Source organism: Anarhichas minor, unplaced genomic scaffold (assembly GCF_050575085.1).
Source record: "Anarhichas minor isolate MPS153535 unplaced genomic scaffold, ASM5057508v1 ptg000020l, whole genome shotgun sequence".
NCBI classification, from domain to species: Eukaryota; Metazoa; Chordata; class Actinopteri; order Perciformes; family Anarhichadidae; genus Anarhichas; species Anarhichas minor.
The window spans coordinates 3,051,217-3,064,955 of NW_027466466.1; the positions used below are offsets into that span (position 1 = coordinate 3,051,217).

General features: G+C 42.5%; 1 protein-coding gene across 4 annotated transcripts in view; it reads right to left on the reverse strand.

Moving 5' to 3' along the window:
* Nucleotides 1-13,238, reverse strand: part of lamb2l (laminin, beta 2-like) — a 49,510-nt gene extending 36,272 nt beyond the window's left edge. The window contains exons 1-3 of one of the 4 annotated variants that reach the window (XM_076095471.1): nt 13,008-13,237; nt 6,080-6,228; nt 1,204-1,283 (exon numbers count right to left, since the gene is read on the reverse strand). In XM_076095471.1, the coding sequence (XP_075951586.1) occupies nt 1,204-1,261 (58 nt within the window). In that variant the 5' untranslated portion in view covers nt 1,262-1,283; nt 6,080-6,228; nt 13,008-13,237. Of the gene's footprint in view, nt 1-1,203; nt 1,284-6,079; nt 6,232-13,007 lie in introns of all 4 variants that reach the window. The other 3 variants (XM_076095470.1, XM_076095472.1, XM_076095469.1) reach the window with 3 other exon arrangements.
* Between the last annotated feature and the right edge of the window lie 501 nt (nt 13,239-13,739).

Consider the following 13,739-nt stretch of genomic DNA (forward strand, 5'->3'; position numbering starts at 1 on the left):
GCAGATTTTTTGTGGGGGTTTACAATAATGTTTGGAGAGATTACACATGACAATCAAGTAACTGAAATATTGTGGTGACATTAAGGTAATCACATATGCATAATAAATGTACAAACATACATTTACATTCACACAGTGACGTGGGATGAATTCCAAACTTAAATGGTGTGATTTACAGTTTTAAGAGTATGCTCCTTAGGACAAAACTCTACACAGACAACAAGGATAGTTATGGTTTGTTGTTTTCCATCTCACATCTACTTTTGAGCACCAGAGACTTTTGGTTAACGTATATGCTTATGATTAACTTCGGGTTAATCATAAGATAACTTAAATGGGGGAAAAGAAATTCCATTGTGTAACTCTTCTACACTTGCCGAACGTTATCAGACCGAAATGATGAAATGCTGATGGTGAAGCAAAACAATGTATCCACCGTTTTACAGCCACAACAGCAGCGACGGAGCAGGCGACCACGTATTTACTACTCAGCTAGTGTGTCAGTAGGTTGAGAAGATGGATTCAAAAATAAATCTCAAAAATAAATCTCACAAATTTAACATTGTTATCGTGGAAAGTTTTATTGTGAACATTTTTGAAATCGTTTCATCACCCAGCCCTACTTTCCCATAGTCTCAACACTACCGTAAAACTATTTGGCATTTCGGTGCTGCATTTTGGTATCAAACACCAATACCAATATATCCACAATAAGCCAATACCAGCTAACATAATGACTTGACAACAGGTCACGCAGCACTTTACTGACCCATCGGTGTTAATTTATGAGCTCATGAATAGTTAGGAGCATTACTAGTCAAGACTCTAACTGGACCTCATAATTAATAAAGAAAAGTAATAAATAATGACGGACAGGTAGACGCAGGATGAAAAAGAAGCATCTTGTACCGTATACTTACTGTGGTTTCACTATGTTTCACTCATTTTTATTAAGAAACTCACATTAATGTATATTGGAGTAGGACAACATCCCAACACACTCCTGTTTTGATCTTGCTTTTTCTTTTTGCATAAAACTGTATCTGCTGTATCACAGAAGTCTGCGGTTGGTCTGCTTTGCTTTCACACCACAATCAAAGTGAGAGTCAAACCAAAGCCTCCTTTTCAGGTGGCCTCGGTCTGAATGAGATGTGAAAGCCCCCCCCCCCGAATGGACAAAGACAAAACTGATCTTCTACTCACCCAGCATGAGGAGGCTCAGAAGCAAGGCCATGAAGGGCATCGTGATTGCTGGACGCATGGACACCAGGATGTCTCTCTGGCTGTAACAAACAGACACAAATCAATTGAGAGTGTGACGTGGAAATCAATAAAACATCTTCAGAAGCTTCATTCGGTAAAAACACCCTCGTTTACGCCTCAGGCCGTCACAGTTGGCAGACTCACAGCAGAAGTAATGCTTGTGCATTCGTTTCTGACTAAATGCTAAATGATCAGGAACTGGAAGTTGGTTTTTTTCATTAACTTTAACTGCTATTCACTCTCTGCCAACGTCAGATGTGATACAAGTCTTAACAATGGCCTTGTTTGTTTTAACTGTATTATGCCTCCAGAGTGCCTGGTGCTAGAGCGCTACACAAAGCAGCTTTGAGCATAATAGCTACAAAATCGCTGCTGTAGTTCAAGGTTTTTCTCTGAGGTAGAGGGGATCTTGATTATGTTTCGACAATGGAGAGGAAACAATCTCTTGTATACTTAGAATCCGCAAACATAGACATCTGCTCAATGAATAGGACGGACCGCTATGTGTACGTGTGTGTCGGCACACACGATGACAGGTGAGAACACAGTGTTCGTGTCACTCGCTAAGCCGATCTGACCTCTGAGACAAACACGAGTGGTTACAGGAAGGCAAGAGGACAGGCCAAATGAAAGGACTGACTGACTGCCGTTTGAGTGCTTTGTCGTGTGACAAAACAAATGTCTTCAATCTTAAAGAATTTTCTCAAATAGCTTGACCTTACTCACTAATCCAGGTTTGGTTCCTAAAGCAGGTCTCTGTTGGAAAGCAGTGTTCACACCCAGCTCGGCAATAAGAGGTCAACGCTGTCAAAGGCAGAGGCACGGAGGAGGGACCCCACAGCGTCTCAACACTCAGTTCAACGGATTAACATGTGTATTAGGTCGTTGACTGCATCCATAACAATAAGGCATTTGTGTTCTCTCTCTATATATATATATACCAGCCTGAAAAACCTTGTATCCCAACAAGAGATGTCCTGATACCATTTCTTCCTTACCAATACTGATTCAGGTAACTGAACTTACGTATTGGCTGATACCGAGCTCCAATCTGATGCCACTGCGCTAAAAACAAAAAGTTCAAGTTCAAAAGGTCTCCCTTTGTAACAAAAAATTAAACTGTATAATTCAGGTTTCTCGCCAAAAGTTTTACAAAATTAAGATTTGAACACATCGTACAGGAATAACGTCATAATTTACCGTTGCCGAATACTCATTTTTACCTGATAGAGCTTGAACGCACCATGATGTAACTCAATGGACCCTCGGGTCCACGTCAGCTGTCAGCTTCGTTTCTAAGCCAAGCAGGACTGTGCTGCCCACCGACTGCTAACAGCTAACATGTAACATGAACTAGCTCTCCTCCTGCTGATTTCAACACAGATTGGTTGTCCACAATGTAACAGGGTGCACCAGAGTGTTAAACCACAGGTGTGGAGGACTAGCTTGCACATGTGCAGTACCAACCGGGCAGGATGTATGGATCACATAGGGAGTAACAAGTGTTGTTGTTGTTGTTCCTGCGTAGTGTAAGTGAGCTATCAGATCGGTGCAGAGACAATAGCCGATTCAGCATTCTGTATCGGGGTTATTTTGGATACTGGTATCGGTATTGGAGCACCTCTGATAGCAACTTCCTGTGTAAAGCAACCTTGAGGGATGACAATACCTGTTGCTTCATCACCACTTTTCAAACAGAATTTGTTTTGCTTGTGATTCTTGCAAATATTCGGATCGAGCTGTTCATGCACACTCACACAGTGACGTAGTACATGAGCAAGATATGAAAAAATAAAAGCGTATTATCGCTGTCCAAGGAAAACCATTTAGTGATTAGTGACTCAAGTTTTTAATATGGTTTTCACAATTATGCAAAACACAATCTTCCCTGAGACATGAACTAATTATGAGAATGTCACAAAATTGTAATTGTTCATACTTTTCTACTATTACATACCTATTGTCCAATCAAAGTGAGACCTGGGACCTTGTTTATCTTGCTTGTTGCTGGTTAATTATAGCTTGATGAATGTAAAATCCATTGCTTATATTCCCAATACATTAGATTAAGTTGCTAATCCACATCTGCTGTCAATAACATAATGCAATTTAAAGTGCTGCATCCGCAGATTGTCAAAACGGAGGCATTTTATATTTGTAGAGAGCGAAGGAGAGAGGATGCAAGAGTGCAGGAGAAAAGAAAAGGTGCTGATTCAAGACTAAAACAAAAAAGATGAAGGAAGAGAACTGACTCAGAAGCTGTTACGGTCAAACTTATTATTAAGGAATAGTCTTGATCCAAATTCAAGACACATAATTGGACCCTTCTATAAAATGAGTGACAGACCTTTCAATAAAATAACTAACAACTATATTTCATTATGCTTTCATATGCTTGTACCGCTCATTGTGTTGTGTATGGAGATTGTTTTTTGAGGTAGAGGGTAATGGATCCATCTCTCCATCCATCATCCATCTCGTGGGCTCGTAATAGAGTGGTTGAGATAAGGTAGTCTCATTACAGAGTGAGAGATCTGTAATGAATTGTGACGCCTCTTTGCCACAAGAATATTACAATCCTATGTTGCACTTATTGAGATCTAAAAGCCACTCAGAGACATAAAGATCAGAATTAATTATCATCAAAAGCTTCAATAATAACTTGTTTAACGCATATGCCACAAGCCATTTACTGTCCCAAGAAATTGAACAACCACTTTGCTGTGCTGTCTAACAACAACACCACTGTCACATTTTAACTGCTACATAGTTACAATAGCTTAAAGTTTAGCCAAAAGCGACCTACAGAGGTGGTGACAGCACAAGGTCACTTTTTAATCACAAATCTTCCACAAAGGACTAATCCACTAAGAAGACAAGAATACAGAGAGAGTTTCAGCTGATGTCAAACAAACGAGTAAAACAGTAAGAGAAGCACGCAGTAAACGTGTAACATTCATGAGCAGCAATCACTGATTCTAGCTTCGTACTCACACAGACACAGGTCACCTCACTCTCCTCTGCACTGCGTGGTCAGAGTCGCTCACTCTGTCTCCGTAGGCCAATATGTGTGTGTGTGTGTGTGTGTGTGTAGATTCCCGTATCCCAGCGTGCATGTGTGCAGGCCCTGAAACACCAAATGTGTATATTTACGCGTGCACGCACATGTGTGGCGTGTATGTGCGCCAGAATGTGTAAAACAAACTTGAAAGCGCAACTGACGGCAGCGATGTGAAAACAGAGGGAACACCGCCGGCCAATGGGAATGCAGCGTGCGGGACCCCCCCCCATCCCTCCTCTCATCCCTCGCTCCCTCCAGCTCGTCACTGGGGCACCGGGGTGAATGGACAGCTATTCTTATTCTAATGCCTCTGTCACTCTGTGGGCCACTGGCTGAAAGAGGGGAACGGTCTCCAGGCTTTTGGAATGCACCACCCCTTTTCTTCTGGACACCGAGGGAGAGTGAAGGGCTGAGAGAGGAGGCATGAGAAAAGAGAGAGAGAGAGAGAGAGAGAGAGAGAGAGAGAGAGATGGATGGAAGAAGGAGAAAACTTATTGGGGGAAAAAGGAATGAGGAAAGAAGGAAAGACAGGAAGGGATGGAGAGACGTTTCGGGCTAAATTAGGCCAAAGAGCTTCAGTGCAGCACCACCAGCGGCCACTCCACCACACAACCACACGCCACCACTTTCACAGCACTTAGGAGAGGAGCGGCCTAATGGATCAAAGCTTCACCTCTGACCAACCCCAGCATCTCTGTGCGCTGAAACACCGAATAATAATACAAAATTAAAAATTGAATGGTCCAAAAGCACCGGAAAAAAAGGAACACGCTGATATTTTCAGAAATACAGTTATTTGCTTTCAGGTGGAGAGTTGGGCCGGAAACACTCCGAGCAGCGGCAAAGTGTGACTCGCAATAATTACACTTTCCGCGGTCTTCATGTGTTCAAGGCAGGAGGAAATTCTTTGTAACTTCGGTCATGTGTCACAGGGGTCACAGTCTGTTCACTGATTGGCTGTGGGTATTCTCTGGACACAATTTGCTGTTAAAAGTTAAACCATCGCTTTACTTTAAGGTTGGCCGCAGAATCAAACGACCGCAGCTCGCTGTGCTCCGAGCGGCTCAGTGAGCTAGCGTTGCATGTCTTTGGAAACTGCTGCGTTAGATGAGAACATTCGTACCTCGGTCATTTATGAATGTAAATATGAACCGGATTCGAGCTGCCGGTTAGCTTAGCTTAGCACAAACACTGACTCCGTCCTACAATGTTGTTACAACATCACCTTACCAGCACTGCTGAGGCTTCCAGTTTTGTGCTAAGCTAACTGGCAGTAGTTTCATATTCAGCGTATAGATATGAGTGGTATCGATCTTCTCATCTAACTCTGCGCGATAAAGAGGGTGTATTCCCTAAAATATTGAACTACATGTGGTGCTGAAATTCAGTGGAGTGGGCTTTAACAATTAGATTTTAGTTCAGCATGTGAATTTGGTGCTGTTTCGTCTTAATCACCTCCAGTTAGACTAAAAAACTAAAGATGTGACAAATCAACCGGGTTGAGGCATCAGACCGGCCATGGAGGTCAACTCTATTCAAAAATTCAAAAGGTTGAAGCAACTGGTGCTATGACTGGATTAGAGAAGAGAAAAAGAAGGGAGGGGGAGGGGGGGCATGTTTGTGTGCCTGTGCTTGTAAGATATATGCATGTGTGGGTTATGTGCATGCATGTGTGTGATTCAGGCTAGACTAAACTAAAAAACTGCAGGGGAGAACAAAGCAGCGTTGACATTCACAGCTCTCTGGTGATGTGACCTTTGACCCCTGCTGAAGAGGGAGCTGGAGAGGCTGACATGTCACCCAGCGGCCGCTGAGGAGGCCGGAGGAGCTGCTGGTGCAAGTTCCAGGCTGGATGGACAATGCAGTCCTCCTGGTGAATGAATGTAACTCCTTCTGCAAAAGGACTGCTATCACAGACCGAGAGAGAACAAGTATATTAAAATGTTTTCTTTTTTCAGGCAATCATATCCACACACATTCTGTAGCCCTCCACTTCATCAGCATGCCTCACAAAGGGCACTTGGTTTCCCTCTAGTGTTGCACGAATTCAAAATGTGCACTTTATCTAATATTTCATAAAGGCAAGCTCGGGTTCCAGGTATTTAGCAATAAAAAAAGTACTCTACAAGTAGAATAAATCAGATGAGGAAAGTCAGACTGCAACTATTTAGCCTGGACCTTGTCCAACGACTTTGACATAAACACGCACGCGCTCAAACACATAATCCCAACACCAAGATAAGAGGAAACCTGCAGAAAGTTCAGTGCCACCGCTATAACTTCTGTGCAGCTGTCAGACAAAGCTAAGAAATCTCAAGACACTAGTCCAAACAATCCCAGGCTCCCATATCCTTGAACACAATAACACGATAAGCCTGACTCTGTGTGTGTGTGTACACATCAAATAACGGGCTTCAGACTGAGCTACCAAACACACTGCTAATAGAGTGCTGCATGGATGACCTAGTTTTGAAGGCCAACCCTGGACGTTGGCCAATGGGATTTTCTTTTCAATCGTATTTTGGATTTTTGCAAAAAAATAAGCTAAGTGGCAAACAAACGTTTATGATGCTTGCTGCACGTTTTGTTCAGCAAGATAATCTTCAAACATGAACACCACTTTTATGATTTTTGAAGAGTGAATGCATTCGGCAGAAGTAAAACGTTAACTATAGTAGTCTATAAACCAAGCATAGACTGTGTAGACTGTGTAACAAGTGGTCGTGGTCACCCTGATGTCACCCATTGGTTTATGGACTGCTGTTATCAAGCCTCGACTTCAGCATTGTGGTCATCGCTATCTTGGTTTGTGGTCGTCCCAAATTTGGGACCCTAACTACTAAACAGAAGTGACATGAAAGGGTGGAGTACAACCGAACCCTCAATAAGACATTTTTAGGCGTACAAAATGTTACAAATTAACTTTCATGACATGAAAACACACTGCGAAAGGGTTAAACTTGTAATGCAGACAGAATAAGAAAGAATGCAAATTTTAGGCACTTCATCATTAGATACACTTTTCAGGTGGTTGCCACCTGAAACAAACTGCACCACGTCACACGACTGCGAGTATATACAACGAGGCTGGAAGGGTGGACTAGTCGGAGCGGTGACATTTTATAGTCCCCTATAGCCACTTGTTAGCTACCGCCTTTTTAAAGAAATGTAAAAGTTTCAAAATTCATAAAAGGGTTTTTTTACTGACGTGATTTATGTTGCAGAACAAACTTTAACATCTCTTGAGCTTGTGTTAACTACATACCTCATTTCAGGCATCTAACCAAAAAGCTATTGAAAAAAAAAGGTCATAGACTTGGAGACGAGTCATGTCCATGTTTTAGGACTCGTACGCTGCAGCTTGAAACACTGCTGTTTACGCACCGTAAAACAAGGCCGGGCTTGGAACGGGATGAGATCATTCAGGTGAGCTCATGGAGGAAGTGTGCTTCCCTTGTACAGGCAGGTGACTCAATATTCAGAGCTGCTGCTACCTGCACCACTGTGAGGGGGAAATATCTGCAGTGATTCACAATAGACAACTACACAGACGATTAGTAGAAAATCAAAGAAGCTCACCGACAGAAAGTTAAGATGAATTTAGTTTGCCTCGAGCAAAGAAACTTTATACAGTAAATCCCTCACTTGTTCCATGCAGCACTACTAAAGGATATGCTCAAGTTATACCTGCAGGTACTGTTACAGCAGGTGAAGGGCTCTCAAGTATCAAATACGACAAGGTTCCTGGTTAGAAACCAACCTTTGATCTCCACACAAAACAACCTACTGCAGCGATACTGTAGTCCCATCTAGGGCAGAACAATCAACCGAAAGAGAAAGTAGCAAGAGACTTTTTCAGTCGAACTCTGACTGACTGTTGAAGGGAAAATTCCCCTTCTGACTCATGTTGCACACTGCTCGAAAAATCTGAGCACTGTCAAAATACGCACAACACAGAGATGTGTTATGTTGTGTGTTGTTTTATAGAGATGACAGGGTTCATTGTGTAATTTCACTGATTCCACACCTGAGTGAACTGAGCACCTTTTGGCTTTCAGCAGCCCTAAGAGACCAGGTGAGGACGTGTTGCATTCAGCTGTGTATTTATAGCAGTATGTAGGTACGTGGAAAAAGACATAGTGTCACTCCTGTCGCTCGTGAAAGCAGCGTTTTTTTTGCAGCTCAATTAGATGCTGGTCTGTCGAAGCATTTGTAGAGAAATTCAGATTCTCGCCTCTTTTCTTGTGTTCTTGTGTCTGCGAACACAAATATTCTTCTCTTTTATTCTCTCTTCGTCTATTTCAAAGATATAATTTGTGCCGCGTTTCAAAATAATGTCGTAGCGGTCTTAAATTATTGTAGCACACCTTGAAGCCACACACAGTGTGTCTGCCTAAATTAAACTGAGGGAAAATCGTTTATAGTCTTCATTAAATTACATGGATCAAAACATCAGCAAGGCACACTGTGCGCCTTCTTTTCAACATGCTTTTTCTTGTTTTGTTTGAGTCTCACTGTGTTATGGAGAAGGTTGCCTGGTCTACTCCTACAGACTTAAGAAACACTTGAGCTGATATCTACAGGGTCACTGGCAGACACCAACTAATAAGAGCCCAAAACAATTGACTCCTACCAGCAAACAATTCAACCAGCTGTTTGACTTGATGGAAACAGACCACCCAAACGCAACCTCGTCAACTGAAGGGATTTCATTTAACCATAGTGTCAAACAAGGAAACAGCTTCCCTTCAAACAACGTCCTAATCCACGACATCCATCGTCACATAATCACCTGTGGAGCCGAAGGAAATCTCATAATACTGTCTGGATATTTACCTCATTTCTGCCGGCTTCTTAAAGAGTACAGCAACGATTACCATCAAAGATAATTCTCCATTTCTGGTTTGCAGAGGGAGATAAATCCCTCAGTGTGAGATGACCCAGACCGCAAATAAGGCGCACCTAATACCATCTACTGCTGGCATTACTTACTATAGCCTTTGCACCTATGTACACACACACACACAATATAAATAGTGTATGTGCCTACCTGTTATTACACAACCAGTACAGTTTATTTTGCTTTGTTATGCCCTCTTATTCAACCCAATAACACACTGTATCAAATAGATTAATCTGTAACTCAACACAGAGGGATACACCCGAGAGACCGACAAAAAGCTCATGCGAGGGCATGACTAGACCGTAGCCTGCGAGGAGCCTTTAAGGTGATTAAATTCAGCGCAGTCACACACACCGACCGATACAATCACCACGTACATGTTTGTACTAGAAAGCCAGAGAGGCAGGAGGAGAGAGGTGGAGGTGAGCGGGGCGCCTCGGAGTTTGTGGCTCAGCGTTAAGTCCCGTGGAGGAGGTCAGTAAAGGCTGGATTAGCTTTAGCTGAGGCCACACTCTCCAGGGAAAATCACTTCAGAAAATGAAAGTGTAACTATGGCACTTTACCAAAAGATGATGTGACACGTCATCGAAAAAGCAGAGAGGGGCAATCAGTGCTCGGAGACGTTTCCTGTCCAGGTTCAGGCGGGATATTAGACCGACTTCTTCAGTAACATGCATGAGGAAACAATGCATTTCCTGTTATTAATAAGACAATCTGTGGCGGGATTTGCATGCCATTACTTCAATAATCATTTTGACAAAGCCACTTACTGTATGCTAAAACTATTAGTGGACACTAAGTAAATAATATAAAAACCTCAATGTGGGCACATTTTTAATAGTTGTATGAACTTAATAATTACTCTATTTGAAAAAAAGATCTATACATCTCGTGATGATGAAAATAATCGTTAGTTGTAGACAGTCTGAGTTGAATTAGCTTGACGATTCCCCAGACAGATAACTTTGAGACAGGATGAAAGGAGCAGAAGAGACAGACATGAAAAAGAGGCGTAGGTGTAATCAGTCCGTCTTGTCAGTGTGCTGCAAACAAGGGGTTGATTTGTATCAGGGGACGTGATTATGAGCAGCTCAGGCTGCAGAGACCCTGACGGAGGCTCACATATCAAAGACACACTGAGAGAGCGCGACGGGCCAATGGCAGCCAGAAGAAGTCTTTGGAGAGGCTTCCTGGTGCACAGAGGCACAAACACCACGCTGACACTGAAGCACACACTCCAACATGATGGATGCCCAAATCACCAGTGAGTGAGATAACCGACGAAATGAAAGATGCTCTTTCAACCCTTTTAGATCGCATCCCCAGTCTCATTGTGCAACTATTTAAAGCTACTACGAGGAACTTTCATTGTGTGTGGATTCTGGTGGTCCCTGTGGACAATAGTGGTCCTAAAAGTCCTAAAACCCAGAAATGAGCATTTATGCACTTTGGGTCCCTTTTTCTCAAGGTCAATTATTTATTTTTTTTAATGGTCTTTGGTTTGATGTCTGCAACAGTGTTTGTAGTTAACACAAGCTTTGACTTTGATTTGAACGTTTTGTTCTAATATATAAAATACACTCGCACTCATGTGACCGTGGTGTAGTTCGTTTATAGCCTAACGTTAGCTTTTTACTTCTGCTGATTGCATTCACGTTACAAAAATCATTAAAAGTGGCGTAAATTAGTGAAGATTATATTGCTGAACAAAACTTGTAAGTGTCATACACGTTTGTTATTTTCTACAATAACTTAAAATCCAAAGCCTTTTTTTCCAGGGAACCATTGCGAGGCTAACTTCGTCTTTGCCTCACTTGGCCTACAAAAATACGTCCTACAGCACTCAGCTGTACATCGCTTATTCCATTTCACTGGGGAATACGTCACAGTACAGATGCTGCAGACGCTCTGACTTCTGTTTCACTGGGACTCTAAATCAATTTACACACATACACACCTTCCAAGGGCTCACTGGTCTTCTTCAGTCCATTTCAGCAGACTACACATTAAAAATATTGCTAATTCATCAAAATGAAACACATGCCTGCACTGGTTTCCATCAAAGTGACTGAATTAGAGTTTTAATAGCGTTGAAATCGCAGAGTGCTCTGTGAATCCCTCCTGGTGGTGCATTCAAGTGTTGAAGTCAAGGCCTTTCGAGAGAGCTTTGCCATTCACCTGCTACCACACAGCCTCTCATTCAAAAGCTATGATGTTTGCAAACTAAAAAATAAAAATAAAACTATCTGACCTGAATGCAGAAAATACATACAATTGACAGCTGTATGAAATTGTGTGCAAAACTTCCAAGTGGAGACACTTTTAGCTCCACAACCACAGCACATACATGCACCATTCCTCCGCATCAAATCAGTACTAGTTACAATACAACTACTGCAAAGTAGTGACGGTTACAAAAGAGTGCAGGTACACAGCGAGGTCCAATATATTGGTCCATCCAAAGTCAATTAACAAAGAGGAAACACAGCCACCCCCCCAGTGTCCCTCTTTCCCACAGGGCCAGTTCTACCAGCCTGAGCCACTCGTGGATCCTCTTAACCTTTCAGGTTAGAGTTGATCTCAGCGGTAGGGCGAGAGGCCAGGTCCTTGAGCTGATTAAAGCAAGACTAAGAGCCATGGGAACATGCACCTCCAAACACACACGTCTAAATACCCTGACAAGTGAAAAGAAATAAATGACAATATGACATTCTTGAGTTCAGGAATGTGAGAATCCTAAAAACTTTACCCCACTGAAGAGCCAAACGTAAAGCTGTCCACATTTCTAGGAATGCCCGTCACCTTATAAAGCCCCACAGGAAAACGTGATTTTCAAGGTTACGCCGATAGATATTTATTGCTGCTAAGAGCGGGAACAAGTGTTGAAGAAACAACACGCTACTCGCTCAATGACGCTGCCTGTTCTTCACCCTGCAGCAAACAAAATCATTGAATATCATTAGTTAATCTGGTAGGAATGTGTGCAACAGTGTCAGAAATCTGCCTCCCAGCCATGAGCGACCCGCTAGTGTCAGTGACAGAGCAGGTCCACACAAACACCCATCCATCAAGTATCCCCCCGTCAACTCTTAACCTCGGCTGTAAATAAAGACAACTTTTGGTCGAAAATGGTTTAAAATGTTTCCCAATATTAATTTCTGTCTGATATGTTTTTTTTCTGAGTTAAAAAAAATTGTAATCGAGAGTCGAAGTGCAAATATTTCTCATTCCAAAAGTGAAAACCACAGGATTAGAATGTCACAATGTCTCCTTTTTCACTGCAAGTTGCATATTGGATCACAATTGGCTCCCAAAGTAGTTGCACAAAATCAATCAAGGTTAGCACAATGACATATGTGTATGTATACATATATACTCTCTCTCTATATATACACACACACACACACATTAATTTATTTTGACTAAAGTCTTGCAAAAACTGTATTTAATCGCCAACACTAATTAAGCTAACAGGTGGTCCACTTAGGGCACATAACAACATGTTAGCAAGCTAACAGCAGAAAGATAAATTAGCCTAGCATAAAAACACCACAAAGTCCCTCTAAACCCACATTTCTACGTCCCAATAACAACATTACAGTCGTACCACAGGGAGACAGTGATGTGGTTCTTATTGCACTCGCTTCAGACAGACAGTCGCTGCCCCTGTCGGAATATCGTGGTAATTTACTGTACAATGGTGATTTTTGAGTTATTGATCGTCACTGACGTGTGGTCTGACATGTTAGCAAAGACGGAAGGATAAGATGGAGCGCTCACCTGCTCGGTAGTTTCCTCCTCCTCTCTCTTTCTTTCTCTCTCTCTGTCTCTGTCCCACACACACACAAACTTTCTCACGCTCTCTTTTTCTCACTCTCTCCTCACACGCACCATTAACTCACACACACACACACACGCGCCGTCCTGCTGCGGCTTCCCCGCCTGAATGAGCTGGGTCTCCGGTCCGCAGCGGTAGACTACTGTACAGGGCTAAACCGGGCGCGAGGAGGTGGAGCCCACGAGTCACTGGCGGTTCCCACTGGGCTGTTACTGAGAACAGAAGCAGGTAGGTCCCATCCACACTGCGGGACCCCACCCAGTCCTGTCAGGCCGAGCCCACTGCTCAAGTTAAAGATTACTCACTGATTCCTGAACGCTGTCTTGTGTCGAAACTTTTCGAATAGAGACATTGTTCAAGGTTGTGAACTTAAACTTGACCAGCACTTGAATGCAAGCAAGCAAAAACAATTTCATACAAACACTTCTTCTTCTTTTTTGACAGAATGAAATACATTTCAATTAGATGGCTAGAGAAAATAAAACGCCACATTCAGCTTAGACGCACGTTCTTTCTTAAATCTCACAGTGTTTTTCGTCACTTTTCACCTGGCAGCAAGACAGAGGATTTAAAGTTAAAAAGCATTAACGTACAATAAAAGCTGCATGAACAGACGTGAGTAGAAGCCTTTTCACAGCAGACATTTGGATTTGCCTTTGCTGGAAAAGCTCAGG